The 13,381-nt window shown below is 46.0% G+C and overlaps 6 protein-coding genes across 6 annotated transcripts; 2 read left to right on the forward strand and 4 right to left on the reverse strand.

The window, feature by feature from the left end:
- Window positions 1-114: 114 nt before the first annotated feature.
- On the reverse strand, window positions 115-1,913 carry LOC131271993 (tRNA (guanine(10)-N2)-methyltransferase homolog). Its single transcript, XM_058273593.1, has 4 exons — window positions 1,790-1,913; window positions 871-1,732; window positions 608-806; window positions 115-538 (listed from the first exon to the last, which is right to left on the reverse strand). Exons 1-4 carry the CDS (start codon window positions 1,853-1,855, stop codon window positions 205-207), a joined length of 1,461 nt encoding a protein of 486 aa, XP_058129576.1. The 5' UTR covers window positions 1,856-1,913; the 3' UTR covers window positions 115-204.
- Window positions 1,914-2,001: 88 nt separating this feature from the next.
- LOC131258709 (trafficking protein particle complex subunit 6b) lies at window positions 2,002-2,724 on the reverse strand. Its single transcript, XM_058260079.1, has 3 exons — window positions 2,599-2,724; window positions 2,259-2,522; window positions 2,002-2,186 (listed from the first exon to the last, which is right to left on the reverse strand). Exons 1-3 carry the CDS (start codon window positions 2,671-2,673, stop codon window positions 2,061-2,063), a joined length of 465 nt encoding a protein of 154 aa, XP_058116062.1. The 5' UTR covers window positions 2,674-2,724; the 3' UTR covers window positions 2,002-2,060.
- Window positions 2,725-3,016: 292 nt separating this feature from the next.
- LOC131261006 (uncharacterized) lies at window positions 3,017-7,830 on the reverse strand. Its single transcript, XM_058262881.1, has 4 exons — window positions 4,753-7,830; window positions 4,586-4,688; window positions 4,204-4,496; window positions 3,017-4,139 (listed from the first exon to the last, which is right to left on the reverse strand). The coding sequence occupies exons 1-4, from the start codon at window positions 7,566-7,568 to the stop codon at window positions 4,037-4,039; spliced, it is 3,315 nt and encodes a 1,104-aa protein (XP_058118864.1). The 5' UTR covers window positions 7,569-7,830; the 3' UTR covers window positions 3,017-4,036.
- Window positions 7,831-8,707: 877 nt separating this feature from the next.
- Window positions 8,708-10,654, forward strand: LOC131271729 (prostatic acid phosphatase). The gene is made up of 3 exons (XM_058273242.1): window positions 8,708-9,182; window positions 9,252-9,350; window positions 9,412-10,654. Exons 1-3 carry the CDS (start codon window positions 9,036-9,038, stop codon window positions 10,480-10,482), a joined length of 1,317 nt encoding a protein of 438 aa, XP_058129225.1. The 5' UTR covers window positions 8,708-9,035; the 3' UTR covers window positions 10,483-10,654.
- LOC131271728 (endonuclease III-like protein 1) lies at window positions 10,644-13,029 on the reverse strand. The gene is made up of 4 exons (XM_058273241.1): window positions 12,939-13,029; window positions 12,501-12,879; window positions 11,972-12,435; window positions 10,644-11,174 (listed from the first exon to the last, which is right to left on the reverse strand). The coding sequence occupies exons 1-4, from the start codon at window positions 12,981-12,983 to the stop codon at window positions 10,731-10,733; spliced, it is 1,332 nt and encodes a 443-aa protein (XP_058129224.1). The 5' UTR covers window positions 12,984-13,029; the 3' UTR covers window positions 10,644-10,730.
- Window positions 11,266-11,937, forward strand: LOC131271730 (ubiquitin-like protein 4A-B). Its single transcript, XM_058273244.1, has 2 exons — window positions 11,266-11,415; window positions 11,481-11,937. Exons 1-2 carry the CDS (start codon window positions 11,368-11,370, stop codon window positions 11,832-11,834), a joined length of 402 nt encoding a protein of 133 aa, XP_058129227.1. The 5' UTR covers window positions 11,266-11,367; the 3' UTR covers window positions 11,835-11,937.
- Window positions 13,030-13,381: the final 352 nt, after the last annotated feature.

The raw sequence follows: 13,381 nt of genomic DNA on the forward strand, positions 1-13,381 counted from the left end.
GTAATCTTAAAAAAGCAACATAGTGTTTCCATATCCTTCTTCATTTAAGGACATTTTAAGCCATATAAGCACAACTAGGCATAACACAACCCGAAAACTGACCTTCAATAAAAATCACTCAAGTAATCCTAGTAACCCTAATCATGTTCAAGTGTATGTATGTGTGGGCATTTTATTGTTTGCATGACTTTCCACCAGACTCTCTCACGCATCCGGTTGCTCCTTCGGGAAACGCCACTTTCCATCCGGCTGCTGCTGTTTCCCACGCTCCATTGCTGCCTTGCGAATAACCTCACGCATCGCCAACCGCCGCTCTTTTCGTGTGCCATTGTCTACCGCTAGTTCGGTATAATATCGCTGGCGGTAGTTTTCCACCACGGTGGTCGGCATCTCGAACCCATCGTCATCGTCAACGTTACCGGAAATTTTCTCATACGTCAAAAGTCTTCGGGAACTGTACCCGGAGAGGGGTTGTTCGGAATTTGCGATAAGTTGGAGGCACTTGTGACGAGGCAGAATGTTAGAATTGTAGTCTTTCCTAAAACGGCGGTGAGAAACATACAGTTGTATTTGATGTAAACGCTTGCATATATCTAGAGTATATTACTTTAACACGGGAAACCAGCACACCAAGCGTCCACCAAGCTTGAGATGGCGGGCTGAAAACTGCAGCAAATCCTTGTACATCTGGCACAGTTTGTAGGGCGATGTGGACGGGTAATGGACAGCGTCCTCCGTCATCACCGTAGTTTTTCGGTAATTTTTGAATTCAATTCTTTCCGTTGCCTCACGAATTCCGTAAGGAGCTAAAAAAGTTTATAACTAGAACCACGACAACATCCAATCCGATTATGAAATGTGATAACTTACGATCAGTGATGATACTGTCGAGGACAATATTGTCCGACCAAATGCTTCTGGAAAAATCTGCTATCAGTACGTCTACGAACAACCTTTCGCATCCGTACTGCTTTAAGTTCGCGTAGATACTTTCATCCTTCTCCCGGACCTTCTGATTGACACGCGTCGGTTTCGACTTCCCGTGCACGATCATGTAGTCGATGTCGGCACCGAACACGTACGCTCCGAACTTCGCGGCGGCTACTAGCAACGAGCCGGAGCCAACAAACGGATCGAATACCAGATCACCATTGCGTACCAGCGCCTGATTGGCCATCAGCAACGACAGCTGAGGGTCCATCGAAGTGTTGCCTATGAATTTTCTCTTTTTGAGAGAAATCTCATTGATCATGTCGCGCTTTCCTTCGGCCACCCGCCGGCCGAACAGCACCTCGTGCGGTTCCTCGGGCACCTGCATCGGATCCATGCCCCAAAACTCTATGTAGTAGAAGTGCACGTCGGGGTTCTTGAGATTTACTGGCCCATTCATGGGGAGGTACTGCATGGTTTCGATTTTTTCCACCTTTTCCTTCTGGCTGAAGTGTTTGTTGTAAGTTTCTACGGTGATTTTGAACGATTTGTCCGCCTGGAAGTGAACTGCTAGTGATTGGTTCGATTCAACGTGTCGTCGAAGCTCCTGGTGGAAGCACTGCAATCCCTGGCCCGAATGAGCCCAAAGCTCAAAGACGCACCGTAAAGACATGGAACGTGATGCAAGCTTGCGTGCTGCCTCGTCATTTTGCATTTCCACCACCCAAAACGGTCGCTCCGGGTTGTGATTAGCTGGGGTGTTCATTTGAATGTTCCATAGCCGCATGAGTGAGGCTATTTCCTAAAATCAAGACCCGCACAGTTTAATTGATTTCCACAATTGTTATATATTACTTACAGCTTGACGAAAGTCCACATGCTCCTGGGCAAACCAGAGGACGTACTTTTTCCAGGATCCACTCATTTTTGCAGCTTACAAATTGTGATCTACAAAAACATGCGTCTTTAACCGCCAACTGACGTTTCTCACAATTGTAAACAAAACAAACCGCCCACCTCCCGTTTCCGTTGGAAGACACGTAGCAAACAAAAGACTGGGTTTTAGTCGTAATCAATTTTTAAATTTATTCATGTTTCATGCTGATGCCCCGTCTAAAATTCCTAGCCCGTTATGATCGATTAACTTGTATATGAAACTTACACGACGGCATCGTCTGCACTTCTGCCGTGACGGTGCTAGTGATACCAAGATTTGCCAGTCCACCTCGAACTAGTCCGCAGGTAAACGCTACGAACTGTAAACGAAATTTAAAAACGTTCGATTTGGTTAGACGCAAGTTTGCGTAGCGCGAAACGGAACATCCTACCTTTGGTGCATGTTCTAAATACTGTGAGCCTGACGACAGCCGGGTTAAGAAGCGGAATGCATTGTCCTGCAGCACATACACACCCTGATGATTCGTCCGTAGATTGTCGATCTGCTTGCGGTAGATTGAGCTCCAGAAATCGGTACAGATGAACTTCATCGTATCCAGTTCATCCTTGAACCGTGGCCACTCTCTGGTCAAACGCTCGATGATTCTGTAGCCCGTGGTGAATCCGATGTATTCCAACGTAGAGAGATCATTTTCCTGAAAGTTCTAGGCCAACGTGAATCTCGGTCGAAGCAACCAATCGTAAAGACTGCTCCCTTTAAACTCTTTTTACCTTACTATTATCCTTGGTTAGTGTGTAGTTTACAATTTCTGAATGCAAAAACTCGAAAATAGCTTCCTCGGCCATTGGGAACCGTACTTCTTTAATCCTGGGCAGTCGGAAAACTGCAAAAATATTTTCTTGTTGAACTGTCACACTATCAAAACAAATAAATCGTTGCCCATGTAGCATAACTCGATTAAATGCATCTACAGTAAATTACAAAAAAGGCCGCACAAGTTTTTTAAAAAACCGTTGGGAAGAATACAATTTTGGAGATTCTACATTCACGATTACCCTCTTATCTACGGTGTGCCATTAGTTTGTTTTAAAATACATGATAAGCACGAGAAGGGAATATGTTTCGCAACAATGTCATCAATGCCAGCCTGACTATTTTTATCGTTCCGGCCATAAAAACCCATTTTGCATACACGACACATTTATTCAATCGTTTGTTTTGAATTACAATACCGGCGCTGGCTCTGGTTGGTTGATAATTTTAATCTATTGGTTATATGTCTATACTATGCGTTACCTGCATAAGAAGAACTACTACGTGAAATTATCTCGCTTTATCATGAATAAACACACTCTAACCATGCGTTGGCGCTGAGGGGAGGGACGATCGGATTCAATTACCGTTCGCCTAGACATTCATATTGCAAAAGCTAAGCATTCATCGCGCTGCGATAAACGCCGATGAATCATCCTCCTCCGAAGTGGTAGTTTTCGATAAGAGATTTTTTGTTTTTCATGTTGAATAAATCACTTTAAAAAGTGCTAACGCGATCAACATATATGTATATATATATAGATCTCATACTGAATGACTCGTACTGACTGCCGTCGTCGTGGCGCTGGCTTTCGGTAAGTTTTTGTACTGATTTTTTTTCCACATTTCTAATCTCACGAATCCGGGCGCCATCGCTTATCTTATTTTGTAGGGACGTGTAGAGGCAATTTGAAGGATCAATTGAACGAACGAAAAGAAATACGATAAAACGGGATACATCTACTATTGGCGCTGATTTTAACCAATGGATTGGAAGGGTAGAACTTCATTCACTCGTACAGAACGCGTTTGGCTCGTTTTAATCGGTTGGAATCGAAAATGGAAATAAAACAATAAAATAAGGCTCTTACAAGGTGAGATACACTATAGAATCGACGGAGGTTGAGAAAATCTGGCTAGCAATCAGAAAGAGCTAACGAAGGGGATTTAAAGTGGATAATGTGTTACTATCGCGCGGTACTGGCTTGGTTTAGTCACTAAACAAGATGACCTAATAATCGACAGAATAACCGAATATCATGACCGGGAGGACGCTACTAAGCCGTAACGAATGTATTTGTAAAGTGAGAAAGGAAGCTTTTATGATGTCTGCATGCTCTGCCGAAGTCGACGCTGTTCAGATCAAATCGTATAACCGGGACACTTGCTCAGATTCTAGTTTCTACGATAGCGCCGTCGGGAGGAAGCGTTCTGAGATGCTGCTTGCTGGTTCTGGCCGGCGTAAATATTGTTCAGAAAATCGTCCAGATTCGGTTCGCTGAGAAAGAAAATTCAAAATTATAAAGCATGCCACACTGGTGAGTAAAAAGCGGTGTTCTCACTTTGATGCTGGTTCCTTTCGCGATCGTCCAATCGATTCTTTCTCTTGCTGCTGACCTTGTTGCTGATGTTGCTGCTGTTGTTGTGCCTGTTGGTGTTGCTGCTGCTGTTGCTGCTGCTGGGAGCTACTACCGAGCACGATGCGATACTGTACGATGTGCGAATTTGGTTGCAGGTGCGAAAGGGCACCCTTCTGGCAGTTGGCCCATTCCGTGATGTCGTACACGTTGCCTTCCATCATCGCGAGGTACTTCCAGCGGAAACCGAGGAAAGTCGTTTCAGCCCATATATCACCCTAAAATAGAAATGACAGCACAAACGAACATTTTAGTTAGCATTTAAATTGCAATCCATTGCACACGACGATCGCCTACAAAACCTTACCTCCCGAGCAGGATGACGAATTTTGCACGAACTGCATTCTCTGGCGGCGTAGTGTGCCCGTCCGGTCGGTTTGCGCGGATGGCGAAGGCAGCAGCTGCTGCATCTGTAGGAGCAATAATCGATGGAGTAAATCACTTGAATGTCGAACAAGGGTATAGTTCTCCTACCTAATGGTATTTGCGGCCTCGGATATTTTCGTGTGCAGTTGGGTTAGTAGATCATTAATCTCCGACCAGGCCTTCTCCGCGTTCAGTGCCTCCGCGAGGCTCTGGTCATACTCTTTGCGGCTTTCTTGTTCTCCGATCAGCTCAAACGACCGCTGAAGTACCTTGAACGCTTCCTCCGCTCCCGGCTGCTTGTTCTTGTCCGGGTGTACTAGCACCGCAATCTTCTTGTAGTGCTTCCGTATCTGTTCCTGGGTGCACTCCGGACTGACGCCGAGAATACTGTACGCGTCCTTGCCTTTGCAGTTTAGCAAAGATGACATCGCTTCATCCGCCGTCGACGGTAGCCGTCCATCCTTGTAGTGCTGCGTTCCGGTGCCCGTCTTTCCGGCCGTAGTCTCCAGCGTTGGTTTCTGCCGGCGGCATCTACGCCAAAACGCCCACCGCGAATCCTTCTCGAAGCGGTTATCGAACGCGAGGCACACACCACGAAACCAAGCGCCAGGACGTGCCGAGTTTTTGCTAAAATCTTGCCGAAGGGTGTGCGCATGTTGCCAACAATACTGATAGCCGGACAGTACGTAGTCCCAGGCCAAGCGCAAGCTGAGGTACACGACATCGCTCACCAGGGACCACAGCCAGAGAATCGCGAGGACCGTGTACTCGAGCCATTTCAAAAGAAGTTTCTCCAAAAACGCATATTTTTGATTTTTGCGCGACCGGCTCGACCTTTTGCCACCGTTTGAGGACAGTCCGGCCAGCTTGTCTTGCTGCTGCTGCTGTTTGCTGGATGTGCGGGACCCTGCACCTGCTCCGCGACCCGATGAACCTCCTCCCTTCCTGTACGTTCCCATGCGGGGTGGGTTTATTTTTTCGATATGTGTATCATTCGATCCGTTTGTGTTTTTCTTCACGTTGTACACAAACTGAGTAGACTGCTGCTGCTGTCCATTCGCGTTTCCTCGGTTACCTAGCTGAGCTCCTGCTTCCGATTCTACGCTATCCTGATCGTACTCCTCGGAATCATCTTCATAAAATTCATCCGCACGTTCCTCCTCGGTTTCATCGTTCGGCAGTGCCACGTCGTCTCCGTTCTGGAGTCCATTTAGTTCGGACTCGTCATTCCGGCGTGCACGACGTGCCTTACCCAACAAGCCGGAATCGGTTCCCTCAATGCCAATGGGACGTGTAGTTCCTTTGTCCTTTCTGTAGGTAGACTTCTCGTTCTTTTTTCCTTTCTCTTGACCCTGTCTCGAAACGGTGGTACTATCTGTTTTACCATTTCCTCCATCGCTTGTTAAAACAGCACTGGAGCCCACTGCACTCGTGCCTCCACCGTTCATACGATCGCTCTTTTTCGAAGATCCCTCGTTGCTACGATCCTTTTGATTGATCACGTTTGCAGCGCCAAACTTACGCTCGCTACCGTTAGTTGTAGATCCCTTCTTTGATTCGCGTTTCCCGGAAGTTTTCGCCACCGTGTTAACGTTCCCATTAACACCGTTGATCAACGTCTGCTTTGCTCCACTGCCCGCCATTCCCGTAGGAGCATTCATACCATCGCCGTTGACAACAGCTGATGACCCGTTACCGTTCCCGGCAAAAGCGCTCATCGAGACTCCAGCAGCCCCTATTACTCCCGCTCCACCACCTCCTGAGGATACGTTCTTGCTCAGTACATCAGAGTATGACATACGCATCGGTTTTACTTCCGCCACAATGCGTTGCTTTTTGTTCACGTTCTGATCCAGTTTGGCGGAATTATCATCGTTCTGTTGGTTGTACACCGCTGCCGCCGATGTTGTTGTGGCGGCCGCATTCGCTCGAGATACCTTCGGTGGGCACGGTTGCGAGGAAGCAGAAGACACAGGCAAAGAACCCGTCGTGCCGGTAATGGTAGGAGGAACCGGATTTACGGCAGGTTTCAGTACGCCTGCCTTGGTCGGTGAAGCGGTCCCTTTATTGCCCTCTGGATCGTGATTCGCGTTCAGCAGCACGGGTGAAGCGGTGCCGGGTGTTTCGTTGATAAGGGAAGGTCCATTACCGTACGTACCGGAGATCGTTGGTGCCCAATTGCCGACCAGTTGACTGATCAGTTCACTGGTATTGTTATTCGCATTGTCCACTGAGAGCGGAGACGTGGATTGTACGGAGGGTGTTTGCAGCACAGGTTGACTGACTGCTCCATGCGCCTGGGAAGCGAACTGGGCCGCTAAGCCGACCGATGACTGGTGCGATGTTTGCTGCAGATGTTGGTGCTCTGTAGTGGGCGGTGGTGGTGGTGGTGGCTGAGGTTGCTGTTGCTGTTGTTGTGGGTTGTGTAGAGTGAACCCAAAACCGGGTGCGGCCAACATAAAACTACTGTTGTTCGAAAACAACTCATAGCCTTGTTTGTTTGATCCGGGATGGTTCTGAGTGGCCTCATCCTGCGGACGTGCCATTAACCCGGGCCCGGACGCAGGCTGGTGCGAGGGATTGTAGACCACTTTTATCAATTGCCCATACGCATCCGTATACTCATCCCCAAGCTGCTGAGAGCCGTGAGGGTGCGGGTACACAGCGGGGTTGGCAGTAAAAGTGTCCACCATACCGGGAACATTTTGATAAAAACCCGCAACAGAAGACGGAACCACGGGCGCCGTTGGAACTGCGTATGGATGTGGATGTTGCTGCATATGTTGTGTTAACAGCTGCGGCACCGGTTGTGGCAGCGGATGCTGCAGCTGTTGATGCTGTGCGTGCGTGTAATGATGCGCTGGTGGCTGCTGACTATTAGCTGGCCAATAGTTCTCATTACTACCATTCGGGTTATTTGACATTTTCTGACGGCAAATTTGGGCTCGCTAAGCACGAGCGTCCTCCGTATTACTCACAAACTTCATGCATGAAAATCGGTGGCACCAGAAGCCAGTTGATTCACACTTGCCAGCGACAACGTTGATGTGGAACTTGTACTGCACACATGGGATACGCCACAGACCAACCATACGCTACTTGATCCACGCGATATGGTGCCGGACGCTATCCGGAAGCATCCGGCGGGTACGTCCACTGATCTATTTCGCCGATAATATGCCCGTGAAAACACTTAAATACACTAAAGCCGACGCGTGAATAGAAAAACCCACTAGCAAAAATCTTTTCGCTACACGAAGACGACGGTGAGTATTCTGCCTTTTTTACGCAGGCAATGTCAAACTGACAAGGATGCACTTTGACAGCTCACCATTCGCTTTCAACGTTGTTCAAGAGAAAAGGTTGTTTCGTAATTATAAAAATGCAAATTTTGCAAGTGCATAAATTAATTTAAAAAATGTTCATATCGCTTTTTTATATGCAATTGAATACTGAAATCTTCGAACAAAATAGTTCATCGTAGTGAAAATTGAGGAAATATTGCAAGACAAGGTGGCATCGAGTTTGACACATTGGTTTTCTTTTTGGCGGTTTGTTCGCCCCTGTGCAAATTATGTTTTTGAGATCATTCGTCAGTTTCAGTTCGGCAGTGAATCAGAGCGGAGGTTAGCAGTGCAGTTCCTGAAAGGGTTAGCGGAAAAGTAAGGTTACGGCACGACCGCGTGGTCACGCCGAGCTGGAGCTCAGGTCAGAAAAATCCTAGCTGCCGCACATCTCGTTCTGTTTGAGTCAATCAAGCGGACCACGAGTTCTTGTGTCCTGACAACGGAAGGAATTATCCCTCCCGTGGCCGGCGGGTGGACATATGGCTATTATTAGCCGGTCCTAAAGGACGAGCCCCTTCATAGGAGTTCGGACAGAGTCGGTACGCCTCTGATTACGAGTAAGGGAACAAACGTTCGACTTAGCGTAGGAGGATATACCCCGACTCGCATAGCGAAAGAAGAAGAAGAAGAGATCATTCGTACATTTCGCGACCGGGCAGTTTGCGGTACAGACGTGCACTTGTTGAAGCGCGGAACAAAGCGCTAACTTTTTTCTCGTTTTCTCGAGCGAATGATAAAGAGACTCTTCTTATCAAAGACAGAGTGAAAACGGTGTTTGTCCCGATCAGGGAATATTTTTACGCCCTTTGCTAAAACGGCAGGACTGACGAAAACAACCAGATCCAGAAATAGATAGCAGGGACTACGGGTCCCATATGGAACGTGTAGCCAAAGTGTCGATTCGTTTCGAAATTAAGCAGCTTTTATCACTAAGTAGTTAATTTCAAGTTTTCGTCAATCGTGAAAATATTTATTCATAAGTGTCGTGGGCACTACTGCAGCTTTTCGCATCCTTTTTTGTGCCAAAAAGCTAGCCATCACAAAATGGTGTCTACCATTACCGCAGGTTCTCGTTTGCGGTCATTGACTTCGTTGCTTTTGTTAGTAACAACATTAGCTGGTTCACAATGCAGTAGCGCCGGCGAAGAACTGGCCGGGGAAAAGGCTGGCAAGCTTATTTTCGCCCATGTTGTAAGTACAAGTAGGGCCACATTTGCTAACAAACGGTATGAGATAAAAAAAAATGTCTTCTCTTTGCAGCTGTTTCGTCATGGCGATCGTACCCCGATCGACCCATATCCTAATGACCCCTGGAAGGACCCTAGCCATTGGACCACGGGCTGGGGACAGCTGACGAATGTAAGATAAATCCTGTGATAAACATAAGAATAGTTGATATAAAAAATTGTTCTCAATGCAGGCTGGCAAGATTCATCATTTATTGCTGGGAAAGTGGCTGCGTCAACGGTATTCAAACCTGCTGAAGGAAACTTACGCTAGTGATGAGATTTACGTTCGCTCCACGGATGTCGACCGTACCCTTATGAGCGCTGAATCAAACCTTGCCGGACTGTACCCTCCAAAGGGGGCGGACGTGTGGGATTCCGGCATTACGTGGCAACCGATACCGGTACACACGGTTACGGAGGAGTTAGATAGCGTGCTGGCGACAAAGAAGCGCTGTCCAGCTTTCGATCACGCTCTTAAGGTGTACCGTCAGTCAGAACCATACCATTCGTACAACAGTTCGTTGGAGCCCGTTTATCGGTACATTACGGAAAAGACCGGTCGGCGATATGATTCCCTCTCGAGCGCGCAGAACCTTTACAGCTGTCTGCTAATAGAGGAACTGAATAATTTTACCCTACCCGAATGGACGAAGTCAGTTTACCCGGAGCCGCTGCGCACTATTTCGGCAATGGGGTTCGCAGTGAAAACGAATAATACCCAACTCGCCCGCTTGAAGATGGGACCACTGGTGAAGGAGATTCTGAACCGATTTCGCTCAAAGGCAAACGGAAGTCTCAAACCAAATCGTTCGGTGTGGATTTACAGTGCGCACGATGTAACGGTTGGAAGTTTGCTGAACGCGTTGCGAATTTTCGAACTGCATAATCCACCGTTCGCGGCGTGCGTTCTTCTAGAACTGCGCCAACCAGCTAACGGAACAGGCGAACCGTACGTGCAGGTTTTCTACAAAAACACCACTGCCGACGTACCATTTAGTCTGCCCATTCCTGGCTGTGGCGAGCGATGCCCGCTGGCAAAGATGTTTGAAATCTACGACGAAATTATTCCTAAGGACTGGGAAAGCGAATGTCAGCTGTCGATGCTCTCAATGAGCTACGTTGAAGCGGATCTAAACTCCACCAGCAGTCTGATCGGAATTGTGCTCCTAGCAACCACATCAATGCTGGTCTTTCTGGCCGTGGTGGCGATTGTACGACGACGCAATAGTAGTGAACGGTGGTACCTGCGTATTGATGGTTAATTACCAGAAAAGCTTTTGTTTCTATTCGTCTAAAGTTATCCCATGTTTGTCAAGACATTTTATAAGGCTGATTTTTAACTGTTTCTCGTTGGAGATTGTCATTCAGGGGTTTTTACTGCACTGGTTATTATTAAAATAAATGACTTGCGTATGAATATATTAGCAAAATTAACGTAATGTGTTTTATTTCGGACGAAAAAACAAATATTAACTGTAGTTGTACTGAGCGGTGACTTCACTCCACTTGCTTAGAACTCAAGTTTTTCCGGCTTGATTGCTTTCTTCATCGGAGTCTTGCGTATTGGACGCATACCACGTGCCGGACATATCGGTGCGTTCAAACAATCATTACAGCGAGGAAAATTTGGGGTGCAGATGGTTTGCCCGAATCCCACCAGCAGATGATTAAATTCATCCCATATTTCAAACGGTAGCCACTTCTCCAGCGCTATGCGAGTCGCCTCCGGTTGCTTCGTTTCCTCCGGGATCAACTGGAGCCAGTTGGAAATACGGTGCACGTGCGTGTCAACTCCGATCCCGGTTACAACGTTCCAGGCCGAACGCATGCAGAGGTGGGCCATCTTTTTTCCGACACCAGGCAGCTTAAGCAACTCCTTGATGTTGTTCGGTATATCTCCATCGTACTGGTCAATTAAAATTTGGGACATCTGTTTGATAAACTTTGTTTTATTCTGAAAAAGAAAAATCGTGGCAACACTGTTATTTGCGAGCTTCACCATCTAGGATTCATTGCATGTCATGTCATATAGCGATGACAGTTCTCTCGTTTAGTAAAAAATTGCAAAACAAAACAGGCTACGAAACAGGAGTGTAGGCTAAGTTCTACAAGTATTTGGACGGTACAGTAGTGAAAATATAACAAACATGAAGTTGTTAGTAAAAATACTTAAAGGAGAGGAATACACAATCGAGGTAAATGTACACCTACACCCTGCTGCCTACTCCACTTGTTGACGCAATTGTTCACATTCTTGCAGACCACCGAAGATTCCTCGATTCAACAGATAAAGGAAGAGATCGAAAAGAAAAGCAGCATTCCGGTCGAGCATCAGAAGCTACTACTCGTTGGAAAGGCCCTGGCGGACGAGAAAACTGTTTCTTCGTACAGTAATATCTCCGAGGGCACCAAGCTCACCTTAGTCGTAAAGAAACCAGATCCGCTACGGGACGTTATTTATCGACACTTTAAACGGTACCTGCAGGAGGAGCAATCGCAACGACTTACAGACAAATTTATGGATGACTTTGAGCAAAAACTATACCAACTTAGCTTGGACGATCTGGAGAAGATAGCTACCGAAATGTTGGCAAAAAAGGGTCAAAATGTGTAAATGTCTTAGCATTGTGTAAAGTATAAGTTAATGGCGCGTGGGAAGCTGTTTTACATTTAACTGGAATTGTTTCGCACTTCTACCGTAATAAAGATCCAGGAAAAAAAATCTATTTTAGAGTACTGATATACACTTACCCTGTAAAAACTGATGGGATATATCAGTTTTTCCAACACAGCATCATCAGTCGACACAATCGATTCTGGAGTGAGTCCATGCTTCTTCAGCCGCACCATGCACTCGTGGTTTGCTTGATCTCTTGTTTGGCTCGAGAGGATGAGTGATACGAGACAGTGGTACCGCTTGTGACGATCGGGGATCATTGTTTCGGCATCTGATGTAAACTGATCGCAACCCATCGTATCAACCGGGGCTAAAATTGCTTGACGCATTTGGCGAATGTTTTCGATTAGTTGACGCCAGTTTTTAGGCTCCCACTTAACTTCCTTGCTGGGATGACCGTCGAGCGAATCGTCATTTAGTTCGCGTTTAATTGAGGAACGAGAGTCTGATGTTTCTTGTTTGCATGGTGTTTTTTCGTTCAATTCTTGGTACTCATCGGCTGGTTCCACTTTAATCTTGATTTCCACTGTTGAAGAATCTAGGAAACAAATGTTACAGAACTTGTAGGACATGCAAACGAGTCTTGTGTATGTGTATCCTTACCCTCCTCCAATCCAATGTTCTGTGATTCCAGTTTCTCCATCTTTATGCCAATTTCCGTTGGTGTCTTTTCCCTCGGAGGATCCTTTTTTGTAGGAGTGTTTTCGTTCGATTGCTGTGGTTCACAGATTTGATTCACAGCAACGGCATCGCATCGAATATTTTTTTTATTGCCCTTAACTGACTTTGTAGACGGCGCTGTTGAAGTGTTTTTGGTACTATAAGCTGTACTTGGATTGGCCTTGGGAGTTTTATTTGAATAAGGTTCTTTCTGTTCCAGAGCCACCTTACTCGAATTGGTGATCTTTTGCAGAAGAGTGCTACCATGCTTTCTTGTAAAGTTTCTAGTTTTCTTCGGAGAAAAGTACGGCGATTTGGTTTCCTGGAAAAAATAACCTTGTAAGTGAGATACCTTTTGAGGTCAATTTAAACCAGATCTACCATTGTCTTGAATAAAAAACGAACACCCAACGACAGGATTATCATGAAAATAGAAAATGTACACCGCTTTCAAATGCTTTTCACAAGTGTTCAACAACAAAGCCCGCGATTTCGACAAATATCAACAATTACGAGAATGTCAAACGAAATGACATTTTTCCGGTATTGTTTAATGAACCGTTTTAGGTATTTATAGGAATAATAGGAATAAAATCTATGTTAAGTCAACATCTTTTCTCAAGTTATTTCCAAATTTACAGAATTGATACTGACTATTAAAACATGTTCGCACAATATGTAGTATTGTTCAGAAGTTTTATTCGGTTGGTACTCCAAATGTTCATACGATTTAACTCCCAGTAGGAGCACGGATAAAAATTGTAAAGATTTATTTAACTGTTTATTGGTTTTATTGGTAAATAATTTTATCTTGTTTGCTGAAT

This window comes from Anopheles coustani, chromosome 3 (assembly GCF_943734705.1).
Source record: "Anopheles coustani chromosome 3, idAnoCousDA_361_x.2, whole genome shotgun sequence".
NCBI classification, from domain to species: Eukaryota; Metazoa; Arthropoda; class Insecta; order Diptera; family Culicidae; genus Anopheles; species Anopheles coustani.

Excerpts from the sequence above, each read along its gene's own strand:
- LOC131271730 (XM_058273244.1), top strand. The coding sequence starts at position 11,368 with ATGAAGTTGTTAGTAAAAATACTTAAAGGAGAGGAATACACAATCGAG. Across the intron at positions 11,416-11,480 it reads GAGAGGAATACACAATCGAG|ACCACCGAAGATTCCTCGAT; the intron begins GTAAATGTACAC and ends ACATTCTTGCAG.
- LOC131261006 (XM_058262881.1), bottom strand. The coding sequence starts at position 7,568 with ATGTCAAATAACCCGAATGGTAGTAATGAGAACTATTGGCCAGCTAAT. Across the intron at positions 4,497-4,585 it reads TTCGTCATCCTGCTCGGGAG|GGTGATATATGGGCTGAAAC; the intron begins GTAAGGTTTTGT and ends TTTCTATTTTAG. Across the intron at positions 4,140-4,203 it reads CGAAAGGAACCAGCATCAAA|CGAACCGAATCTGGACGATT; the intron begins GTGAGAACACCG and ends TTTCTTTCTCAG.
- LOC131271729 (XM_058273242.1), top strand. The coding sequence starts at position 9,036 with ATGGTGTCTACCATTACCGCAGGTTCTCGTTTGCGGTCATTGACTTCG. Across the intron at positions 9,183-9,251 it reads AGCTTATTTTCGCCCATGTT|CTGTTTCGTCATGGCGATCG; the intron begins GTAAGTACAAGT and ends TTCTCTTTGCAG. Across the intron at positions 9,351-9,411 it reads GCTGGGGACAGCTGACGAAT|GCTGGCAAGATTCATCATTT; the intron begins GTAAGATAAATC and ends TTCTCAATGCAG.
- LOC131258709 (XM_058260079.1), bottom strand. The coding sequence starts at position 2,673 with ATGGCCGAGGAAGCTATTTTCGAGTTTTTGCATTCAGAAATTGTAAAC. Across the intron at positions 2,523-2,598 it reads TAACCAAGGATAATAGTAAG|GAAAATGATCTCTCTACGTT; the intron begins GTAAAAAGAGTT and ends TAGAACTTTCAG. Across the intron at positions 2,187-2,258 it reads ATTTAGAACATGCACCAAAG|TTCGTAGCGTTTACCTGCGG; the intron begins GTAGGATGTTCC and ends TTTCGTTTACAG.
- LOC131271728 (XM_058273241.1), bottom strand. The coding sequence starts at position 12,983 with ATGATAATCCTGTCGTTGGGTGTTCGTTTTTTATTCAAGACAATG. Across the intron at positions 12,880-12,938 it reads GTTTTTTATTCAAGACAATG|GAAACCAAATCGCCGTACTT; the intron begins GTAGATCTGGTT and ends TATTTTTTCCAG. Across the intron at positions 11,175-11,971 it reads ATCCCATCAGTTTTTACAGG|AATAAAACAAAGTTTATCAA; the intron begins GTAAGTGTATAT and ends TTTCTTTTTCAG.
- LOC131271993 (XM_058273593.1), bottom strand. The coding sequence starts at position 1,855 with ATGAGTGGATCCTGGAAAAAGTACGTCCTCTGGTTTGCCCAGGAGCAT. Across the intron at positions 1,733-1,789 it reads ATGTGGACTTTCGTCAAGCT|GAAATAGCCTCACTCATGCG; the intron begins GTAAGTAATATA and ends TCTTGATTTTAG. Across the intron at positions 807-870 it reads CGACAGTATCATCACTGATC|CTCCTTACGGAATTCGTGAG; the intron begins GTAAGTTATCAC and ends AAACTTTTTTAG.